Source organism: Etheostoma spectabile, chromosome 24, assembly GCF_008692095.1.
Source record: "Etheostoma spectabile isolate EspeVRDwgs_2016 chromosome 24, UIUC_Espe_1.0, whole genome shotgun sequence".
Classification (NCBI taxonomy): Eukaryota; Metazoa; Chordata; class Actinopteri; order Perciformes; family Percidae; genus Etheostoma; species Etheostoma spectabile.
The window spans coordinates 3,329,040-3,353,266 of NC_045756.1; the positions used below are offsets into that span (position 1 = coordinate 3,329,040).

General features: G+C 40.6%; 1 protein-coding gene across 26 annotated transcripts in view; it reads right to left on the bottom strand.

The window, feature by feature from the left end:
* Positions 1-24,227, bottom strand: part of nid2a (nidogen 2a (osteonidogen)) — a 44,384-nt gene that overhangs the window by 10,231 nt on the left and 9,926 nt on the right. For 3 of the 26 annotated variants that reach the window (XM_032506090.1, XM_032506086.1, XM_032506082.1), the window contains exons 4-32: positions 22,357-22,458; positions 22,047-22,186; positions 21,304-21,436; positions 20,854-21,204; positions 19,700-19,811; positions 17,025-17,064; positions 15,960-16,069; positions 15,701-15,834; positions 15,436-15,547; positions 14,962-15,162; positions 14,645-14,875; positions 9,949-10,095; positions 9,155-9,283; positions 7,585-7,710; positions 6,965-7,101; positions 6,736-6,841; positions 6,412-6,545; positions 6,202-6,307; positions 4,722-4,855; positions 4,506-4,611; positions 4,121-4,254; positions 3,890-3,995; positions 1,842-1,975; positions 1,637-1,742; positions 1,386-1,519; positions 1,190-1,295; positions 920-1,053; positions 721-826; positions 1-102 (exon numbers count right to left, since the gene is read on the bottom strand). The exon at positions 1-102 is cut by the window's left edge and continues 32 nt beyond it. In XM_032506090.1, the coding sequence (XP_032361981.1) occupies positions 1-102; positions 721-826; positions 920-1,053; positions 1,190-1,295; positions 1,386-1,519; positions 1,637-1,742; positions 1,842-1,975; positions 3,890-3,995; positions 4,121-4,254; positions 4,506-4,611; positions 4,722-4,855; positions 6,202-6,307; positions 6,412-6,545; positions 6,736-6,841; positions 6,965-7,101; positions 7,585-7,710; positions 9,155-9,283; positions 9,949-10,095; positions 14,645-14,875; positions 14,962-15,162; positions 15,436-15,547; positions 15,701-15,834; positions 15,960-16,069; positions 17,025-17,064; positions 19,700-19,811; positions 20,854-21,204; positions 21,304-21,436; positions 22,047-22,186; positions 22,357-22,458 (3,853 nt within the window). The remainder of the gene's footprint in view (positions 103-720; positions 827-919; positions 1,054-1,189; positions 1,296-1,385; positions 1,520-1,636; positions 1,743-1,841; positions 1,976-3,889; positions 3,996-4,120; positions 4,255-4,505; positions 4,612-4,721; positions 4,856-6,201; positions 6,308-6,411; positions 6,546-6,735; positions 6,842-6,964; positions 7,102-7,584; positions 7,711-9,154; positions 9,284-9,948; positions 10,096-14,644; positions 14,876-14,961; positions 15,163-15,435; positions 15,548-15,700; positions 15,835-15,959; positions 16,070-17,024; positions 17,065-19,699; positions 19,812-20,853; positions 21,205-21,303; positions 21,437-22,046; positions 22,187-22,356; positions 22,459-24,227) is intronic. The other 23 variants (XM_032506102.1, XM_032506097.1, XM_032506092.1 and 20 more) reach the window with 17 other exon arrangements.

Here is a 24,227-nt window from a genome sequence, read left to right on the forward strand (position 1 = left end):
ACTGGGGTACATGGGCTCCAACTATGGGATATCCCTCTGGGCTGGTGGTCTGTATACTGTCTCTGTGGTGCTCACAGTGAGTTTTAGGACGCTCTGGTTCAACTGGATAAGAAAAATTGATACTCGAGTCAAACTAGGGTGGTCCTGGCAAAACAGGTGAGTAATGTTTTCTCATAGACTTTCTGTACCTCCTAAGTTACAATAATTATGACATACCAATTCAGCACAGATTTTACAGAGTGATATCGTTGGAATAACCGTTTTTAAGATTATATAAACTTATGATTTGCTTTTGCTGATGACTCACTCTTTCCTCAGTTCCGGTCTTCTTATGCCTTTTACATACTGTCTCTTACCTGACTGGTTGCACTTATAAAAGGGCTGTGCATGGAGTGTTGTTTTTTTACCACACATCCTCTACACTGAGGTACCACATGGTTCAGTAATGAGCTCACTACTATTCTTTAGACCCTTTGGCTCTATTGGGACAACTCATAAACCGTCCTGCTGCTGCTGCTATTAGCTTGTTCAAGATCTACTTGTAAAGGCTCCTAAAGTATTCTCTTGAGTCCCTGAAGCTCATTTTGAAACCTGCACAATGTTTGATTTACCTGCCTATAAGCATCCATCCCCTTCATTCTTGCCTCCCATTTAGCTAAGACCCAATGCTTGAATCTATCTATGCAACTTTTCTTTGTTAGCTGGAAACAACAGTCTCACCTGGTCTGTCACAGTCTACAGATGGTGTACCAGGTGGAGTCCTGGTTCCTGCTCTCTCCTGTCCCCTACCATCCACACACCAACAATGGCCAGTCGAGCTATGACACTGGCAAACACAATAACCAACCATTATTAGACAGAATTCACTATTTGACAGAGCAAACACATTATGTCTCTATACATTAAGACCAGATCGTACCTGTTGGGATGTGTATTGTCCATTTGAATCACACTGAGGTACAAACACTCCTTCTATAGGATATCCCTCTGGACTGGTAGTCTGTACACTGTCTCTGTGCTGCTCACAGTAGGTTTTAGGACGCACAGGTTCATCTGAGGATTTCAGATTCAAATTTCACAAGACAGCGTTGATTCCAGTGAGCATACACTCCTCACTTCAGCCATACGTCAGGGTATTTTGTGTTTGAGCATGAAGGAAGACACAAAGAGAACAGCCCCTTTTCTTTACCTGGTTTGTCACAGTCTACAGATGGTGTACCAGGTGGATTCCTGGTTCCAGATCTCTCCTGTCCCCTAACATCCACACACCAACAATGGCCAGTGGAGCTATGACACTTCAAGACACAATAACCAACCATTACTAGACATAATTTGCTGTATGACAAGGTAAGACAATTTGTCTATACATTAGGACCAGATTGTACCTGTTGGGATGTGTATTGTCCATTTGAATCACACTGAGGTACGAAAACTCCTTCTATAGGATATCCCTCTGGACTGGTAGTCTGCACACTGTCTCTGTGCTGCTCACAGTAGGTTTTAGGACGCACAGGTTCATCTGAAGATTTCAGATTAAAATTTCACAAGAGAGCCTTAATTCCAGTGAGCCATGCTTCAGTGTATTTTATGTTTGAGCATGAAGGAGGACACAAAAAGAACAGGCCCTTTTCTTTACCTGGTTTGTTACAGTCTACAGATGGTGTACCAGGTGGAGTCCTTGTTCCTGCTCTCTCCTGTCCCCTACCGTCCACACACCAACAATGGCCAGTGGAGCCGTGACACTGGAACAATATCAATTGGTATCAAAATGATGGCTATATTTCCTACTTAAAGTTGCATGAAATCCATCAATTAAACTGGATCTGTCACCAGGTGCTAACCTGCAATGATGTGTATTGTCCATCTGCATCACACTGGGGTACATAGGCTCCAACTATAGGGTATCCCTCTGGACTGGTGGTCTGCGCTCTTTCTCTGTGGTGCTCACAGTGAGTTTTAGGGCGTTCTGGTTCATCTGGGTAGATAAAGATGGACAATAAAAAGGATCATATGCATATTCCTCTTGACCGTGTAAAATAGAAGAACACTCCTATTATTCCAAAATGAGTTGCCGTAAAACGTCTCAGTAACTACAAGAATAAAAACATGACTATATTTCTAATATAGACCAATTTAATTAAATTAACTACTAACTATTATTAAGTTGTGGAGTGCATAGTCAGTACTCTATTTAAAGGTGCTCTAAGCGATGTTGGGTGACGGAACTTCTTGTTGACGTTCAAAGTATTTTCGAGACTAGATCCCTCCCTCCTCCTCATCCCATCCCCTCCCTTCTGTGCTTCAACACACTGTAGACCCTGGGCTGTCTACAGAGACCGCATTTTTTTTTACAGTGTGTTCTGGGGACAGGCAGCTAGCAGATAGTAAGGAGATGTTTTTTACAGTGTGTTCTGGAGACAGGCAGCTAGCAGATAGTGAAGAGATGTTTTTTACAGTGTGTTCTGGAGACAGGCAGCTAGCAGATAGTGAAGAGATGTTTTTTACAGTGTGTTCTGGGGACAGGCAGCTAGCAGATAGTAAGGAGATGTTTTTTACAGTGTGTTCTGGAGACAGGCAGCTAGCAGATAGTAAGGAGATGTTTTTTACAGTGTGTTCTGGAGACAAGCAGCTAGCAGATAGTAAGGAGATGTTTTTTACAGTGTGTTCTGGGGACAGGCAGCTAGCAGATAGTGAAGAGATGTTTTTTACAGTGTGTTCTGAAGACAGGCAGCTCACGGATAGTGAGGAGATGTTTGCTGTATGTGACAATAAATGTTCTAGCCTAAAACACACGTGGCACTTAGAACACTTTTAAATGTCAATCATAAACATCAAATCCACAAATTACCAATTTTTTACAAATGCATTACAAAAATACAAATACAAATTTGAATGCTTGTGGAAATTATCTTTTTTCAAAGTATAACTTTCTATTATAATGACGTTATCCATTACTGCATAGGCTACTACTTAAGGTTACTGCTGGATGTTTGGACTGGGCTGTGTTTATGTAAAGACCTACAAATGTACTTCAGGCACATTTTCAAAGGGATGACCGGAGCAGTGTTTATTTTCTCACTGACAGGCCTTAGTTAAAAAGGGCTTAAGATCGTTTTTAGCTTCATCTTACTGATTGAGTATGCCGTCTTGTATGTTAAACTTCGCACCACACACAGCCTTGCAGTGATATCACCTGCTTTTCCAAGGCTTGGCATTCCAAGGCTGTGACCTTAATAGTGCACCACTTACAAGGTTAGACATACACTCACCTAAAAACGGGCTGTCTGTTTGACTTGTCATTGAGTTGAGGAATGAGTGGGCTCACAGGTCAATGTTTAGCAAGAAAGCCTCGGAGAGCCATGACATAATACACCTGCTGAAGCTGGTACTGTTACTGCAGATAACAACACAGCTTTAAGCACTCATGGGTAGCTGAATAGAAGGAGTCTGTCTTAGGGATACACAAATGCATCATGGATTGGTTAAAAATTGCTATAAATGTTTAAAGATTACCCCCTATTGAGATTAAAAAATATGTTGCAAAGCCATTTTTAAAACAGCCTAGGGCGAAATCTGCTTTTGAATTCCCTTGTTTGACTTCATACATCACTACGTGTTCTTAGTTGATTCATTTGAAGAGACCTTTTCTGTTTGTTATTTTGAAGTTAGTATTTGTTTTAAAATCTATAAATATTTTCTTTAATTTTTGTTTTTTCCTTTAAATTTGTTATTTAAGATAACATTCAATTTCAGTTGCACTTTTGATCACACTGTATAAATAAAGGAATAGTTTCAGTCATTTTTCTGAAGCTCATTCTGTTTTATAAATCGTGAGAAAATCCTGAGTCCAGTCTACCTATCCATGTACATTTTTCCTTGTCTGGTTTACCTGGTTTGTGACAGTCTGTTGGTGGTGCACCAGGTGATGTCCTTGTTCCTGCTTTTTCTTGTCCCCTACTGTCCACACACCAGCAATGTCCAGTAGAGCTATGGCACTGAAAACCATACATTTCACTTATTACGTGAAGTCAGATAGATTTTTTTTTTAAAGAAATACAATTTCACAATCAATATTAGTTAATCTGTCTGTTTTAGCCTGATGTTTAGATTAGATGCTAACCTGCAGTGGTGTGTACTGTCCATCAGCGTCACACTGGGGTACATAGGCTCCAACTAGAGGATATCCCTCTGGGCTGGTGGTCTGTACTCCGTCTCTATGGTGTTCACAGTGAGTTTTAGGACGCTCTGGTTCACCTGCGGAGTAAAGCATAACCTTTGTTTACACAGTACATTTTTTGACAGACAACACAAAACGGGCAAAAACAAAAAGATAGCACTAGGATGTGTGTTTAACAGAGTACGAGAAGGTGGAAAAAGCACTGCAAGACATACTGACATTGAGCTGGGCGTTTTACTTGCACATGCAAAACAGCAGCCCTATGCCCAAATGCAGTGTGCACAGGAGGACAGCCGAAGATTTGGCACACATTTCCAATTAATCTCACCTGGTCTGTCACAGTCCACAGACGGTGTACCAGGTGGAGTCCTGGTTCCTACTCGCTCCTGTCCCCTTTCGTCCACACACCAACACTGGCCAGTGGAACCATGACACTGAAATAACAATAGCAGTGACCGTAATGAATTAATGTATGTTAAGTTTCAAAAGTACAGTTAAATGATGTAAAAAGACTGTTCCATTTATTAAACAAATATTTACTGACTTGTAATGATCTGTACTGGCCATTAGCGTCACACTGGGGTACGTAGGCTCCAATAACAGGATAGCCATCTGGACTGGTAGTTTGTACTCTGTCTCTGTGGTGCTCACAGTAAGTTTTAGGACGTTCTGGTTCAAGAAAGAAAGAAAGAAAGAAAGAAAAAAAAGGAATTAATGAAAATGATTAAAGAATGTGTTGTGGAACAAACGTGATCAGGTACGGATGGAGAATAGATTGTGTGATTTCTTCATCATGCTAGTTAGCAATCTTCTGACCCATCAGCTACTCTTTGTGGAAGCTGGCATCCTGTCCACTTTCTAAGGCTAAGCTTGGTTTAGAAGGCAGGTCCCTTTGGAAGTTAAGTCTGATCTGTATCGGTGTCATCTGTTTTTGGTAGCATTTTGTGTGATTTAACCCTCCTGTTGTCTTCCTGTCAAAATTGAAAATCAACAATTTTGTTGACACTTTTTAATCAACATTTTTAACTTTTTCTTACGTTTTTGTACCTTTTTTCAACACTTGATGCTTTTTTTCCAATGTTTGTCACTTTTTTTTAACTTATCAACTTTAGTGTTAGTTATTTTTGGAATTTATGGTCAAGAAACCTAATTTATAGGAAATAATACTTAATGCTTGAGTCAGATAAGCAGAAATTAGGTGTTATTTAGACTAAAATTAAGGAATGGATGTTGATGGATAATCACGGACTGGAATATGTCAACTTTTACTCAATACTATGTCAAAACCACTTTAATTGTTTTTCCAATCATGTTATTTTGGGTTATTAAACAGAACATTGGAAACCTATAGGAAAACATGAGGATTAATGGTCAGATGCATCATACTGGATCAAAGTTTAGAACAGTAGCTAATGTTACATCCTGAAAGGTTATCCTTATTGGGATTAGCCTATACTTATTTTCTGCCTCATTGACTTTTAATGGGGCCCTCCACTGATTTGAGATAACAAGTTTAGTTAACTAGTTATGCTTAATCCAGCTAAGCGTGTGAAAACGTGTGTATAATGGCTTCTGTGGCTTTGTCACGGAAATAATCCTGATGATGTCATAGTGATGTCATCTGGGTTATTTCAGAAACAGAAAGTCTGCATTACAAACTGGACGTGGATTTTGAAAGATCTGTAGTTTACCAGGCAGGGATGGTCCACTGAAAAACGCCACCCAGTTGAATTATGGGAAATGTAAGGCCCATTGTTTCTGGAGCTTGACCTATACTAGGGAGTAAAAGTCTGGATGTCTCTGCTGTGTTGATTTTTATCAATTCTTCTTTCGGCCTCTAACTGTACAGAAGTGAAACTAAGTGACTGAAGTAGCCTACCCTCTTTAATGCTAGGCTTTTGCCTCAAACCCTAGTATGCCAAAACACTATCTGTGTCTCTGTGTAAAACATTCTGTCCAAATTGATTTGCAAATAAACTCAGAAATTTCTTTGGGATGGACCAAGAAGAATGCATGTTTCTCACCTGGTTTGCTACAGTCTGTGGGTGTCGTACCAGGTGGTGTTCTGGTTCCGGCTCTTTCCTGTCCATTACCGTCCACACACCAACAATGTCCAGAGGAACCATGACACTGCAGTTAATAATATAACCAATAGCATTAATAACATAACACTATATGTGATTAATATGAAGTTAACCTTCCTTTAGTTAAGGTGATAAAAAGTCTTTTCAAACCTGCAGTAGTGTGTACTGTCCATTGGCGTCACACTGGGGTACATAGGCTCCAACTATAGGGTATCCCTCTGGGCTGGTGGTCTGTACACTGTCTCTGTGGTGCTCACAGTGAGTTTTAGGACGTACTGGTTCATCTGGGGAGATAACGATGAACAAAATGAGAAATAATTATATACACAATTTAATTCTTCTATTTAAGACCAAGTTTCAGGGATAGATATACAACTGTAGAAAACACACGTGTTGCCATCAAGCATCACTCTTTATTGCTTTTTGATATAATATACATGTATAAGTGTTTATGTCAGTGGGTGTATATCTCACCTGGTCTGTCACAGTCTTTGGGTGCTGTCCCAGGTGGAGTCCTGGTTCCTGCTCTCTCCTGTCCCCTACTGTCCACACACCAACAATGGCCAGTGGAGCCGTGACACTGTGATGAATTATTAAACGTTTCCACATAAGTACCAGGACATGGTCAAACCCTGTACCCCAACCCACCCACTCTGCATCAGCCAACTTGCGTGCTGCCCCCTCACTGCGAGTGCTCACCCACCTGTAATGGTTGGTACCGTCCGTCAGAGTCGCACTGAGGGATGAAGGCCCCGGGACTTGGTCGACCACTTTGTTCCATTCCACTCTGCAGGCTGTCTCTGTGTTGCTCACACTGGCTCCTTGGACGAACGGTCTGTCCTGTAGACAATACATTTTATTCTTGTTTGTTTCTCTTTAATCCCACATCTTTGTAGTTGTAATTCATACACACATTTCTAAAATATTTTTCACATTGCATCCATGTTCATATATTTCTCTATGTTCCTATCAAACAAACTGTATTTTTTATATTTAAATATACATTCACATAGTTTACACATACATACATACATACATACATACACACAGTGTCTTAATAGAAAAACTGACCAGTAATCATGGTGAGAGCATATGTTAAAGAAAGTGAAAAAAGTGAACTGAATTGAACTCAAGAAAACAATAAAATAATTCAGACAATATTGAACTCTGACTGCCTAACTGCACACCACACAAAAATGATTATGAAAATCACAACCTCAAGGCAGATCTTTCTGTTATATTGAAAATTATATTATTGTATGTAGTAGTCCAACTGAAACCTTTGTCACTGTCATGCATCACAATTGTGGAAAACGTACTGACCTTCTGTCTGGGAACAATAGAAACCATCTCCATAAAACCCAGGCTGGCACTGACACAGGAAGGAACCCAATCCATTGATACATCTGGCACTGACGTGACATGGAGAGGAGCTGCATTCATCTATATCTAAGAAAAAAGAGGGAGCAGAAGAAAAAAAAAAAAAATCAACAAACAAATCTAGAAACACAAACTTAATTGGGAATTTGGGAATAAATATAAATTCCACTAATTTCACAAATCTATACTGATATATATACACACAGTATTTGGCTGCTGGCTAGAAATAATTCCGTTCAATGGTATCTAATCAGTATTTGTTTGCGGTTTTGGATCATTTTAAGGCCTCTTGTAAATATCGGTCAAGCAGGGAGGTAGGGAGGGTTCAAAGGGAGTTCATCAAAAGCTCACACAGAGGTGAGAGGAGGACACACACCGGCACAACCTCTCTCCTCCACACATTTCAAGGCAAAACACACATTGTGTCATTGCTCCATTTGTCTTTGACTTTCACGCCCTCTCCCGTCTAATCTCACCCTTTATTTCTCACATTAGTCCTCTCATTCCCACCCTTGTTCTCATATTTGTTACCCATCCCCCCCCGCTGTTTCCTAGCCTTTGCAGCTGTGTGTTACTGCCTGCGCTTCAACAAATATGTGGATCTCTTCCAAATATTCAGCTCATTTTGGAACATGCAGCACTACATGCTCCAGAACATCTCTTATGAGACCAACAAACGTACCGCACTGTACTGTCACAGTGATGAAGATGGGAGAATGACAGGGTTGCCATGTTTACAGAGGGTTCATTTTGAATTTGCAAAATGAAGAGTGGGGAGGTTGGGGGGGTGATCCTGCTTAGTGAAATTTAAAGTACTGAACAATTGCCTTCCTGGGAATTAATTACATCAAAATATCAGGCAAGTATATATCTTTATGGTGAGTTGTTAGCCATGCTAGCTACAGGGCTCTTGGGCCAGCAATGTCTGTTGGGGGGTCGGTGCACCACTTTTTTCCAGACTGAAATTTGATAACTATTGGATGGATTACCATGAAATTTGGTACAGATTCCAGTAGATAAATCATATGGATGTTGGTGATCCCTAGGTTTTACTCTAGCACCACTATGAGGTTGACATTTTTGTTTTTTAGTAGAGTGTCTTGTGTTTGGATGGATTGCCATGAAATTCACGTTCCCCCTAGGACGAATTGGAATAGCCACCATAACCTACTGGTCATACCAGACCACCTAAGGCTGTTATAAACGTGTGTATTGTTGTGTGTTATCAACTTTTGATTGTGAAGGGGAGAATGTTTTTTTTTTTTTCAAAAGTTACAGAGGCAAGCCAGCCTAAAGTTGAATCTAGTGCCATTTTCAGTTCAAAATGTGACTTTGGTTTATGACCATCTGCCTGACATCAGCCTCAGTTGTATTTTGTTTGGTGCTAATTAGCTTATTTACACTAAAAAGCTCAGGACGCAAACCCATGTCATGTGAACATACTGTACAACGCAGTCTTGTCTTGTAGTACATTTCACTCATTGTCAAGTCAAGTCAAATTATATTCACTCACCAACACAGGTACGCCCGTCAAATCCAAACTCATAGCCACTCTGGCACTGGCAGCGGTGGCCACCAGGCAGGTTCACACACTGAGAATGAGCACGACATGAACTCAAGCCCTCAGCACACTCATCTATGTCTGCAGTGAGAGAAAAGGAGAGAAAGTGAGAGAGTTTTTCTATAAACTCAAATGCCTGCAAACCAGGAATCCCAATCTAACAACATGCAAGTGTAAAAGCTGTAATTAAGGGTCATTACTAATGCTTTTAATAGGTTACTATAACATGTAACCGCACACCTGGATTCTTGACTGCATTCCATAATGTATTGTTCAATACACAGAACAAAATCGCACACAGATTATGTGACCAGAGAGACACTGAGGCCGAAGCATGGGAACTTAGGCCGAGCCTGGGGCTTTCCTAGTGCTGTCTGCAGGACAGAACGATCTGCTGCTGGGCTAATGATAGGTCACGCAGCAGCTTACTACAGAATTTTATCTGGAGGAGGAGGGAGAGGCAGGATGGGGAGAAGAGAAGAGAAGAGAAGAGAAGAGAAGAGAAGAGAATTCCTTCCATCCAGCCTGAACTTGACCCCTCTATATTGGATGGACAGATGTTGATGAAACACAGACACACTGCCTTGTACTGTCTTTAACTTTGTCTGCATGTGTTTGTGTGACAGGAGAGAGATACACAATTACACTAAGCAAAATGTAGTGGAGCACCATAAAACACTTTGAAATGTTAACACACAGTCACAATTTTTTACAGGTACGCCCATAAAAAGTGCTGACAGACAGACCGTAACAGTTGCGTCCATCTCCTCTGTAACCAGTAGCACACTGGCACTGGAAGGCCTGGCCCTCCAGAGGGATGCACTGGGCCGTGGTGTCACAGTCATGGTTCCCAGCGTAGCAGGGGTTGACTAGCTCCGGCCCCGTTGGGTCAACTGAGGAAAGGAGGAGAGAGACTGATTAGACGACATGAGCGATGAAAGAGAAACATCTTTTCATCATTGTTTGAAACAGCACAGCAGTGATTCACATGTGTTGCTCTGAACACCTAGTGATCACAGTAGCTCAGGTTGGAGTACATTTTTGTTATCGTTTCATATATCATTGCCTTTCTTTTTGTGAAGCATTTTGCCTAGGTGAAAAAGTACAGAGATCCTTTACATTGGTAAAAATGGCAATACAACAATGTAAAATTACTCGAAGTCCATACAAACAGTACTATTCTTCAATGTTGTTTGTGCATAGAAATAGACGCATGACAAGAAAAATCTACTTCACAGACTTTGCAACACACCAAATATCCTGATTTGAGATGAATTAAGATAGGGATGATTCGACAGTAAAAGTCCAATGATTACAGCTTTAATTCCAGGACAGCCTAACTAAAAACACATGTTCAATCACTCCACAGATTCCCACAGGACGGTTTCCTCTTAGGAAGTGACTCCCTTCATGCTCTCAATATTCAACATATGGATAATGTTAGGCACACTTACACATGAGAGAGAGAGAGAGAGAGAGAGAGAGAGAGAGAGAGGGGGATGTGAGTTCAGGATTTCCGCATACAAAAAAAGAATGTGAAGGACTTAGAAATTTGCTTAGAATTAAGTGATGAATTGTGCTACTCCGTTAAAATGTTCCAGAGCGCATATATCAGGATGGGTGGCAGAGAGGGAATTAAGCCCCAAATGTGGCAGTTTTAGTGTGTTTCTCTTCCAACTGAATCTGATCCATTGAAATGTTGTCAATTAGTAATGGTGATGTAAAATGTGAAATGTCATGAGTATTGAACAAATTGTGTTTTGGATTTCACTGGATTTTAAGGAATTGCCTCGTGTCACATTGTTGTTAGATAAAAAGAAATACAGCACTTCTGATTGATGACTTTGATGTCACTTAAAGCTGTACAGCAGTATGGTTTTCTTTGGAGAGCCTTCTTGCTACAACATCTAATATTTTCTAAATGTGGCAGTTGTATTAAGTGTTAAGAGAGTTTCAAACTTAACTTTAAAAGGAAAAATGCCATTGCCATCAGAGGTTTGCATCCTAGTTGATCATTATGTCTACATAGGAGCAGTTATTCATACAAATCAGAAAGGAAAACCAACTAAAAGAAACAAAAAGCTCTCATGACTTATATCTGTTTTTAATGATGTTTAAGTGTTTTAAGATGGACTTTTCCTTTACAATCAGGGGCATCATCTATAAACAACAACAACACACAATTAAACACCCAGAAAGCTTCCATCTTCTTAGGCCAGAAGCCAGTTTTGGCTCATTATCAAAGAGATGGAGGGATAGGTGAAGGGAGGGAGGTAAAAGAGAGAGAGAGAGAGAGAGACGGAGGAGCGAGGGACGGAGAAGAGAGATAAGAGAGAGAGAGAGAGAGAGAGAGAGAGAGAGAGAGAGAGAGAGAGAGAGAGAGAGAGAGAGAGACTCTTCAAAGTCCTGAATATGGCTGGGAAGAAGGGGCGATGAGAAGGCGAGATACACATGGATGGTGAGGAATAATTAGAGAGAGAGAATGCGAGTGGGAGAAGGGTGGGAGAACACAACACACACACCACCACACACACACACACACACACACACACACACACACACACACACACACACACCATCAAAGCAATGACTGCAGTTTGTCACCTGTTGCCTTCTACAAAACTCCTCCACACACAGAGTGGTTTTACAGGGGCGTAGCTATAACAGTATCAAGATGGCTAAGGTGCAGAGGCTAGTCTTCTAATCCAATGAACCAGCCTCAACGCAACACAAAATTATCAATCTTTCATCACTGACTTTTACTCACACATTGAAATGACCTGAAATTTAAGAGAGTGATGTTTACAGTGATGAAAGCAGCATCTCTTTTGCTCCAACGGTTTGGAAATGCAGTGCTAAATAACTTAAGTATCTATGTGCTGCTGCCTCCATCGTCTTTAGTTAAGACAAAAGAGGTAATGCATAATTTAAGAGAAAATACCTTTTTTATGTCTATAAGAACCTTGAATGATAGTGTAAGACAGCTGTTCACTGTTCACAAAGATGTTGACAACACATACTAAAGACAGGTTAATTTGTCCACTCTCTGTGCCCCTCTCTCTCTTCATCTCTATCACTTCAGTGTTTTAAGTTCTTCTGCAATCTGTGATTCTCATGACATCAGTGGGTAGCTATTCTGTCCAGCAAACCCCCCCCCGCAATAGAAAATCTGTCATTGGCTGGGATATTATTTCCCAGTAAGGCGCACACACACCCACACACACCCACATACACACCGAACTAGTGTTTACAAAACCCCTGATCCCCAAAAGCTCTTCCAGCTGTGCTCTGGGTGTATCAGTGCGTGTGCATGTGTGAGATGTGTCATCATAACCTTTTTAATCAAGGTGTTGATGTATAAATGACAGAAACTTGACCTGAATTCAAAAGCTGGGTAAGAAAAAATCCAGTCTCTTTCTTTCCCAATTGGTTTCTTTTCATCACCACGTTTTGGGGTCTCTCTCTGTCTCTATTTGGTTTTCATCAGATAGAGTGGGTAAAGAAAGCATGTTGATAGAAAATAACAGGACCCATATTCACGCTGCATTTCTATACACATTTGTATAATAATGTATAATATCTATTTTTCTGCTCGCAAAAGAAAGAGAAGGTACATAAAAGGTGGAAAAAAACCTTGCATCTAATACAACCTTATTAAAAAAAAAAGACAGCTGTGTGCTTCCTCCAATGCTAAACTACCCCGTGACTAGGATCTAAAAGAAACCTCTGTTTCTCTGGCTGATGTTGGTCAAAGTGCAGGATTTACCATTCTCGCATACGATTTAACAAGCATGAAAACAGGGAAAGACACATTTGATAAGCTTGTTAAACGTCCAAACATAAGTAGTGATATAGTATGTGATGCATTGGGAAACTTAATCGCTACTGAATCTACAGCACAATCTACCCAAATGTATGTGGTTTACTATTTCAAAAGGCAACTTAAAGTTGTGCAATTTTAAAAACGTTTTCCAGTATATAAGGGTTGACCAATTCAGGTTAAAAAATGTAAATGGCCAATATTTATTAATTGCATTCAAATTCTCAAATTTAAATCTAAAAATTCAATTAATAGTCAAAAAATCTACTTAGAAGGAGTAGTGTGTAGGATTTTTGTGGTATCTAGCGGGACCCCCCACCACTGAAGTTGCCTTCAGTTAACATAAAAAGTGAAAGGCCCTCTCTAGAGCCAGTGTTTGGTTTGTCCTTTCTGGGCTATTGTAGAAACATGGCGGTGCAACACATCCATGGAAAAAGACCTATTCTCTATGTAGATACGAAGGGTTTATTCTACGTTAACAAAAACAATTATTCCTGTTTTCAGATGATTGTAGACTACAATGGACAACAATTGTGAAAGATTTTCCATTTCTGCCATTGGACTCCTTTAGATTGGCTTGGTTAAACTCAGACACTACACTTCAAGATGTAAAATTTTGATCCCAAGCCTGGATTGTTGTCATTGTGATTAACTTTGATAGTTAGGTATTATTAATTTGCTTATAAGAATCAAATAATTATGTCCATTCAGCTGTGACGCAAATTGTTGTTAATATGATCCTTAAAGTGGTGTAGTGTGCCTGCAGCTTTTAACAGACAATAAACCCAGAAACAGCAGAGGTAATACAGACATTTGAACATTGTTTTCTATGGTTTCAATGTACAATTATCCCTCAGCTTGCAGCGTGTGTGTTTAAAGCTTATCACTGTCCAACTCTGCACTGTGGTTTGGCTGAGGTTTCTGTGGCAGCACTGCAACAATTACTAGGTGGTCTGGTTGCTTGCTTAGTTGTGGCCCTGGAACAGAAAAGCCCACGTTCAACGCCTCCAGTGTGTTCATCCACTTTAAGATTGACAGTGAGGGTCTGGAATGGATTTAGGCAGTCACTCAGAAACTCAGTTCTCCACATAATGGGCCACATTTGGCCTTTTGGTAAAGGCAAGACATCAGTGGTTCAGTGTCGTCCACATGATGGATGCTACTCCTGGACCCCAGGTAGTCTATACTGATATGTTTTATTAACCTGATTCATTTTTAAAAGGCAGATGAATACATGCAGTATTTTAGAATTACTCAAATTAGTTTGGAAATTTGGTTGAATTGTTCTTTTGAAGCCCACGCACTCATTCAGCTGTGTTCTAGACTGTTTTACTTCACACTGATTTTTGTGCCTGATGTATTATTACTGGTATTGCCTCGTAATTTTAATGACTGCTGGCTAAAAAAACAAATTGACACTCTGGATCTAATTACAGTTTACTTCACTTTCTTTCGTCACAGTTGTACTGTCCTGTGGATGGAAAACCCCTTAAACATTTAGATCATTTCAAGACTAAAGTTTAAGATTAAAACCTTGGATATACTCGTATTAATGTTGTCATTAAGATTTGTGTTATGTCCTAAAAAGTGCAAGTGATCCATCTAATCCCAGTTTGACTCACCTCCGACTGGGCTGATCTTGTTGGTGATAGCGTATCTCAGAATCCGCTCCTCCTTGACGTACATTACAAACACCCTCTCCATGATGATCTGAAGCGTCTCCAGGACAGCGGCACGGTTGTCATGTCGACAGTCGCGGTAGGTGATGTTCTGCTTCAGCTGGAAGGAGAAGGACTCTGAGCCCTGCTCTGCCGAAACGACTGAAAACTCCCTGACAGAGGAGGAGGTGGCAACTGGAGAAAGAGAAAGTAAAAGGTTTTAGGCAAACGGAGAAATCAAATATTACTTCAAATGTGTCTCTTCTGGTTTCTATGGTTACCAGATGGGTAGTACTGGTAGGTCTCCTTGAAGGGTTCCATGGTAATTTCAGCTCCAGGGGGCAGGAAGGGAACGTTGCCGCTAACTACGGTATCCACAGTGAGATGGTTGTGGTCGTCAAGGCCACGGCCTGTCTGAATGATTGACAGGCGCTGGTTGCCAGGGTAGAAGATTACCTCAGCACGACGAGTGAACTCAGCACCTGGTAAACAATTTTATATTAAATATAAATATAATAACGTATTAATATGATACATTTAAATATTTTTTCATTTCACATTACTGCAGACACACCAACAGTGAAGCGGTTGCATATATTAAAATTGGAATGTCTGCAATGGTTACAGGTTGTAGGACACACACAGACACCCGCTTCCTATTAGAGAGGGGAAGTGGAAGCCTGATATCATATCGCATCCCTTGAGACAATAAAGCTGGGTGGGAGCAAAAACACACATGCACACACAGAGTTTACCTGTGATTTTAAATCCTGCTTGGCTATTGGGCAGCTCCAGAGCAAATAGCCATCCAAACAGCTCTCCTATTGGTGCAAGGGGCATCAGAGCCCAGCCGACTGGCTCAGGTACCTGACCAATCAGCACAAAGTTTACAAAGGAGAAATCCGAGAAAGCAGAAAATGTGGATTAGAAGATCGGAATTTGTATTAAGTTTTTAAAGAATTAGATTTAAAATGCCAGTATAAAAAAAAGAAAAGAAAAAAAATCTTTTATTTTAACTACCTGGCTGATGGCAGTGTACGCTCTGCCATCTCCCACCACGATGTAGGCGTGGAGATCAATGTTGTTCAGCTCCACCGGAGTCGAACCAACGGTCACTGTACCGCTCACTTTACCGCTAACACGCTGTGGAGCACCTGAAGGATGGGCCAGGGATTACAGAGAAAAAAAACCCACCTTTAACAAGAAAAGATGATGCTACTACATTTAAAAACATTAATCAGATTAATGTATCCCTGTGGATTAACGGTAGTGCTCTAACCCTCGGGTAGACAGTGGCGTCCGTTTCCATAGAAGCCAGGCCGGCAGTGACAGCAGAAGCCTGTGGCGTAGTCGGAGCAAAATGCATTCTGAGAGCACTGCTGTTGGAATCTAGAAGAGTGTAAAAAAACAATTTCCATTTAATGCTTAAAAAAAAAGGATCAAAATAGATGCAGCAGAACCAGAAATAGTCTCTTTATTCCACACATTCCTCTTCTTGTCAAAACCTGGCACCCCCATTACCCACAATGCAAGCTCAAGCTGCTAGCCCCAAGCAAAGATGAGGAGCTACAGAGGTCGGGAAAGCTCACTAACTTCAAACTCCACACCCCCAGATTTTATTTCACTTTTTTAAAACTAACCAACGCAAACTCAAGTGACATCCCTTAAATATTTTCTTTTTAAATCAGATTTTGTACAGCTTCCTCTGGAGTCCCAGGAATTGTTCATACAGTCCCTACAAATAGTTAGGATTTCCATTTATTGTACTAGCAACAATTTATTGTACTTAGCCCACCCAGGGAATTTGACCCACCCATACGAAAGAAAGATAGCGTGGCTCCGCCCTCCTACGTACTTCCTTCAGCACACCGTCTGGGTTGCGGTATATTCTTGGGTTTTCTCCAGTTAAATCATTACTGGTCCAATCAGCAAAGAGAGGACGTGGCTGAGAACAATGACATTGAGGTTCTGCGCTAGTTTGAGTTGCATTTCCGTAATGGCGGTGGAGAAAGATGCGAGCGAAGCCTTCTAGTCCGTTGTGGCAACGCTGCCAAATAGTTAGAAGTTAAAGCCCGAGCAAGAACAATCTTTGCTGAGTTTAGCTGGTGGCCATGATGTTGTGGCCCTCCTCCTCACGGGGTTCGGGGTTAGTGGTAAAGGAGTTAGCTAAGGTTAACACTAGCAATGCTGAGGAAGATCCAATAGTTTTAAACTTCAACAGAGTACCCGCCTTTAAGGAAGTTAACACTTGTCAATGGAGAGTGGCCATACTCTGGTAGGACCAGGCTACAACAGGTGTGTATATATATATATATATATATATATATATATAGTCTTCACATACCTGGCACATGTTTCCTTATTCTCTGTAGTGTACTGAATCACTAAGAGAGAGAGAGACAGAGAGAAATTAATTATGTATCACATATACAGTTCAATAAATATATAATTAATATCCTAACATCGCCTATCTAAGATCCTCTAGAAGTGGTAATAGGACAAAACAAAGAAACAGAGCAGTTCTGTCACTTGCAGTGTTCCCGATTTGCCTTTGATCTCTATTGTACATTATTTTTAGGGCTTTTACCTTTACTTTCCTCAAATAAAAGTTCAGTTTATTTGGAAATAAGAAATGGAAATATGTCAAGAGTGGCAGGGAAGTTGGTCAGCTTAGTTTCCAGTATCACAAGCACACGTACATCCCAGAGCCATGTGAATGTGTTAAACAGACTTAAACAGACTGTGTTAAATGAAGACAGAACATTAAAGGTTGTTTCCATAAGTACAGATGGACAGAAAGAATAAACAAGTGGACAAGACACAGGGAGAAATGCACACACGTCAAGGCACAACATAGAGAAAAACCAGCTGTCGCAGTCCCCACCCCCACACGAGCAGCAGTTCTGAGTATGTGGGTTGCGCCCATGAAAAATTTGCCAGATCTTCTCTTTCAATGCCAAACAGCTTATTCTGCCATTGACTTGTTTGGTGTTTGATGGATTGGACGATTGAAGTTTGAAGAAACAAGACATATTGGCAATTTAACAATTAATTAATTTCACAAACAGGAGCCTCGGTAGCGTGTGGAAGAACAATACACAGCCACAACAGCCTGGCACCTCCTCCTCGTGCTGGTCACACACTGCTGTGGGATGGCATCCTATTCTTTAACCAGCATTTGTCGCAAGTCAGCCAACGTGGCTGTGTTTTGTCATTCTGGCACAAACAGCACGTCCAAGCTGATCCTACAAGTGTTCAACAGGGTTCAGGTCAGGACTTCTGGCAGGCCATTCCATCCTCTCCACTCCCACATTCTGGAGGTAGTCTCTGATAAACACCCCCCTGCGGGGGCGAGTGTTGTCATCTTGGAGGATAGAGTTCGGTCCCAGACTGTGGAGATATGGGATTGCCACTGGTTGCAGAATCTGGCACCTGATTGTTAGCAGAAAAGCTGTTTGGCATTGACAGAGACAATTTGGCAAATGTTTCATGGGCGCAACCCACACACTCAGCACTGCTGCTCAACAAATGCACGTTCCTTACAAATGGGGCACCATTTGAAAGGGAACTAAACAGGCTTTCCAATGGTATACAATTTATTGCCAAAAAGCATGGCTACCACAGAGGAATAATCTACCAAACACAAGTGTCCTTACTTTTTGTGCTAAGTTTATAAAAAAAGGTATATCTATAGTATATTTGTAGTACATAGTATTTATATGTGCTGTTTTAAACATTAGGGATGATCGCTTTTCCATGAGAACAATCCTCTGACACATAGGAAGTGATGTGCTCTGGTCTTGATTTGTTTAGTAAAAAAACAGAAAAAAAACTGGCACTCACCATTGCTGGGCAGGCAAAAAGTAAGAATTAGACCAACTTTTCTTAGACCACTGAAAGTTCCAAATAGAACTTGCAAAACTACCAAGTGAGTGCTTTGCTCTCTCTAATTTTTCTCCTTGTGTTTCTCTATTGGTCTTTTTGGTAAATGACTGATCTGGGATCAAAATTTTGCATTTTATCATCCTACAGAGGCAAAAGACACACACACACACACGCACACAGGATGTTAGGATATTTTCTCAGAAAACGCACACACACAGGAGACAAATCCCTGTGCTTTTACACACAAACACACACATCTGCCAATGCAGTGGAGGGAAACCCGCTACACAATATTAAAATGTTTCATAAACATCAAATCCATGACAGCACTGAAACATGTAAGTGCGTGGAAAATGTTTTTTCTCAGATCTTTATATTTTAACATTATATACACACACCTCTAACTGTACAAACACTTCCTTAATAATCCTAGTTTTGCCTCATATATTAAAGTGATTAAATCTAGTTTTACTAAAAACAAGCAATTGTTTTATTGATGGAACAATGAACAACTTGTTTTAAAAAAGATATGACAACTTTTTCTAAAATACTAAATGAGGGATTGGCCTTATTCTAAAAATACTTTTATCCATTTCTGGAAAACATTAAAATATGTCAACAGATATTTCTTAGCATCTCCTAAGAAAATGTGCATTTCATCACTCATCACACTGAGTTAAATTACTTAATAGATGCACTTTTTCAACCGTTACGTAACCAGGCAAGTTGACTGAGAACACATTCTTATTTATGGCAAAAGCCTGAGGGAGTAGTGGCAGGGAGGGAGTGTTGGACACACACACACCTGGGAGCAGCACAGCACAACGCAAGTATTGTACTGCCAGCTGCTGAGCAGCTCTGCAGCAGAGGGCAAGGTAATGTTACCCTCCTGTTCCTCGAAGGGAACGTCCTTTTATAAGTTAAGCAGGCAACTACATATACAGTGTTAAAAATATATATATATATATATATATATACATATATATATATATATATATATATATATACACACACACACACACACACACACACAACACACACACACACACACACACACACACACACACAATATACAGTATATACAGAATATACACATATTTATATACACACAGACACATATGATTTGTCTCTTACCACCTGTGTCAAAATCAACATCATCTTCGTCCACGCTGACCACATGACCTCCGGGAGAAAGTGGGGGTTCATTTCTGTGAGAGGGGTAGACATCCACCACCTCCAGAGGAACCTACAGGGGAAATAGGCTATGTTTAACTTCAAACATGGTGTTCCTGTTGTCATTGAGAGCCAAGCCAGTACTTTTAAACTCTCTCCAGATGCTATAAACCAGAGAGCTATAATCTGTGCATACTTTACATATTGTATACAGAATGTAGTGTATAATGACTGCCGTGTTGTTGACACCACCATACTGTTTCCAAAAGAGCGTTCCATTATAACCGCGGAATTTACAAAAAGCGACTACAATTTCAGATCCTTATTACAAAACTTTGACAATACTGGCAGCACTGCCAGTTTAAATTCCTATTTTTTCACAACCACTAACTTTCCGACCAAGTAGTTACAGGAATGTAGTCATAGGAACAGTTGACTTCTAAACCCTTTTTACTAACTACTCTCCCCCAAAACTGGCTTTGCCATTTGCACTGGCCAAGTGGCCACAGGTCTGGTAGGAAGGCTAAGGGCCTGACGCAAGCACAGCAACCGTCTTTGTAGTGTCGTCACTTGATTTTAGCGCCACATACAACAAAACACAGCAGTGTTTAAAGACTAAGCTGGAGTACTTAACTACGGAAGCGGAGAACAGCCATGGATTTTTGTTTTATACACTGTTATCTCGTGATAACGACTTAGTAATTTGTTATCTCAATATAACTAAGTTTGTTTTCGAGATAACAAATTAATTGTTTTGTTATCTCGACATAACAAAGATCGTTTTATGGAGATAACAAATTAATTAGTGTGTTCGTCTTGAATTCAAACTAATGCGCTGCCACGAATGGCTTCCGTACCAAGCACCATTAAATGAATTAATAAACATACCCTGTAGGTGGTAAGTAGGAGCTGAAAGAGTTACAGGAACTGGGGTCAGAGGAACTTAAAAATCCCCAAATTGGTCCAGTCGGAACACGAGAAAAAAAAGGGTTCTAGGAACGTTTTTTTGTAGGAACTGCAAAAATCCCTCCGGTCGGAAAGAGCCTAATAGTTTATGTTTGTTTGGGGAATTTGAACAGATTGCCACACGGTGCTGCTGTATGTTTTAGTGTTACCTGTGGTTGCTGTTTGGGAGTCCGCTGAGCATCTCCCTCTGGAACTCTTTCTGGAGGATTAGGGGGAGCATACTGCCTCCCTGCTGGCTCTGAACTGTACCTGGGTTCAGAGGTCAGTGGCACATCTTCGCTGCCGTACGACAACTGATGACCAGAATCCTCTGAAGGCGAAGAGGGGGCATCAGGACTTGCTGGTTGTAGGGACTCTGAGTGGTCACCACCAGCAGGGGCTGGCTGGAATTCAGGGTCCCCGCCTGTGTGAGGGTAATCCTCTTCTTCTTCTTGGTTTTCAGAGTCAAAAGTGTTGTCTGGATATTCCTCAAACTCCCCGTACTCAGGGGTGGTGCTGTCCTAGAAGCAGAAACCATGGAAGAGTCAGAGATGTTTTTTGCACATGGTTCCACAAAATCAAATCTTGACAAAATCAACAAAAACAGAAAATATAATTACCAGAGAGAGGCTGTGTCCTCCAGTTGGTGGAGTATCAAGGAGGCCACCAATGGATGCAGGAACAATGTTGTCAAAAGAGTAACGGTTCCCAGTGTGGAAAAGCCAAACACCTGGAATTCCTGTATTACCAACCCTAGAGAGCAAGAAACCCGTCCAGTCTCAGTGTATTTCTGGCCCCACAGGTTATATTGTTATCAATAAAAAAATAAAATGCAAACTGTTTTTTTTCTGATTCATTACAATGTTGCCTGGAGTGGCTCTAAGACAATTTTTATAACAGTGCATTAGGGCCATTGTAGTTTTTTTCAGGGAACCACATTGCGTCAGAATCACCACAGGTGCTGCAGTTTGCCGTGTATTATGCCTGCAGTTGATGACCTAATCAAATTATACCCTGCAATCGGATTTAGCCCAGAATCACCATATAATCATAAGCATCTGGAATTTGAAGCGACATTGCCGTGAACAGTGCTCCAACCGAGTTTGGGTTGTTTTTGATATAATTATATTTCAACATGTAAATACCAACTCTTGTGTTCATTAGTGGCATTATTACTGTAAAGGTTTTTCTTTGTTTATGTATGCACTATTCACTGAGGCAATTTCCACTGAAGTGTAACTTATTGTGGCAATAAACCCTTTTCTAATTCTGATTCTTACACGGCTGCTGCCATGCAAACATCAGTGGTGTGATGAGGCTGATCCAACTTTGTAAATAGACCAATATGAGGGTTTTTACTTACTGGTAGAGGTTTTTAACACTCTGCTCATCGCTGGTGACGCTGTAGTGCGGTCCCTCAGTTCGGGAAAAGATCAGATATGTGACTTCTCCTCTGCTGAAGCCAACTCTAGCAGGAAGCTCTATCTCAACATTATAAGACTCCTAGAAACAGATTTTGATTTTTTAAAGTGAAAACCAAAGAAAACAATTTCCCTCAAATAATTTGCTTTAAAAGTAACATTAAACTTAATTGGCACATGTCTAAGTGCTGCAGTGGTAAAATATCTAAACTAACCAAGCTGTGAATTAGGCCCTGTATAGAACCAGTTTACCTTGGGGCGTGTGCCAAAGTAGTTCAGGCCATCTTCAGGGTAGAGGAAGAGAACGTATGAGTCAGTCTCATCGTAACCAATTACTGCCTGGAACGTGTTGACCTACAGAGAGAGAAGACACTGTCAGTCTGACCTGAGTAACAACAAAAACATCTACCATTTCATTCTATTCAGGTTTAAGAACTTTCACTCGTTTAGATTTACAGAGCTGTAAGGGTTTTTTTTCTACATGAAACTGAATAAGGCAATGTGGTCATTACATGTCCCCAAGTTTGCACATTGCTAATTTAGTTTTAATTTTCCCTTGTTCTCGGCCAGGTCTCTTAATGTCTTTTAAGCCTCTGATTCAGCCCCTTCAATATACCACGATCCTGTAATTACCACTGCTGGATAGTCTTGATTTAATATATAATTCCTTGTAGAAAGTTGATTACATTCCTTGAAGGTTTTTAAGAACTTTCCTAATACACACCCAAAAACCTATTTTAACTCAGGTTAAATTTCAGTGCTTTCTTTGTATTTTCTGCCCCTGTTGGCAGAAGGTTTGGCAGTTTACTGGTAATTAAGATAGGATCTAATAATCATTTTTAGCTCTACTAGTGTCAGAGGGATGAGGTCACCTCCTGTGTTTTCAGAGTCGACCCTCAAATTATTCTAACATTCACTCCATATTTAAACTTCACACCTCTTCTCTCCACCTCCCTAGGTCTCCTCCTCTTTCTCTGCTGGGATTCATGTTGAGACTTCTCACACTAATAAATGATTGACCTACTGAGTATCCAAACATCTAACAAACATTTATAACCAGTTTCCAAATATTTTTATTTTGCACAAATTAGGATGAAATAAATTAATTCAATAAGCATGAACATTTATTTTTAAAACAGTTGATTTGAGGAACTTCCATTTCTACACATATATGTGGTGGTGTCTAGCCCCTGTGCGTCCCAAAACCAAAGGTTTGGTGAATGAGGGGAAGACTGTGAGTGAGCCCATGTTGTCCTTTGGGACACAATCAGATTACTCACACACACACACACACACACACCTCTGACTCTAAACCCCCAGCCCAGATGTTGATCTCCACAGCTGTCTTCCTGTGTGTCTGGGCATCTTTCACAATGATGTTCCAACTTGTAAACCAGACATTGTTACAATGTGAGACGTGGGGTGCACACACATACACACTTAAACAAGCATGCACGCAAGCACAGATGTTCTCCACCTATATTCATCTCCTGTGAACGTATGTGTGTGTTCCTAATTGTTTACATCAACATCTTTAAGCTATTTTGTTGTTTGTGGGCGGAGAGGACTTTGTAGCCTCCAGGCTCTGTCTAATTACTGAGGAGGGGGTCTTTCTTTTTTTCCTGTCTTTAGGAGAAGAGGCCGGAGCTGCAAGAGGGGATCTGCTTTGTCTTTGTCCTTAATATCCTTTCTAAATGTCTGTATTTGTCTCTCCTGCTATCCCTCCTTTTTCCTGGGAGGAGGCAGCGAGGGAAGAGAGATGAAAGGATGCGGGGGGGTTGGCAGAGTTGGGAGAGAGGCCATAGGTTTGGTTTATAGTGGGAGAAATATGGGGAGACAAAAAAAGAGGCTGTGTTTCCATCTAAACATGTTAAGTTAAGTCAACAAAAGAAAGTTCTCATGTGATGACAAGTTCCTTTTGTGAATTTATTTTTGTGGCCACACATAACATGCAGTTGATTTCATTTGCCTCTGGGGATTAATAAAGTCATATATCTGCATATCATCCTGCTGCTGCCTCTGTTTAAATAGGATTCTCTCTCTGCCTTTAGTATTTTCATGCTGCTGTTATGTGAGTGGTACATTCACTGCTGTTAAACTATTTAAATATGTTATCCTCTCTG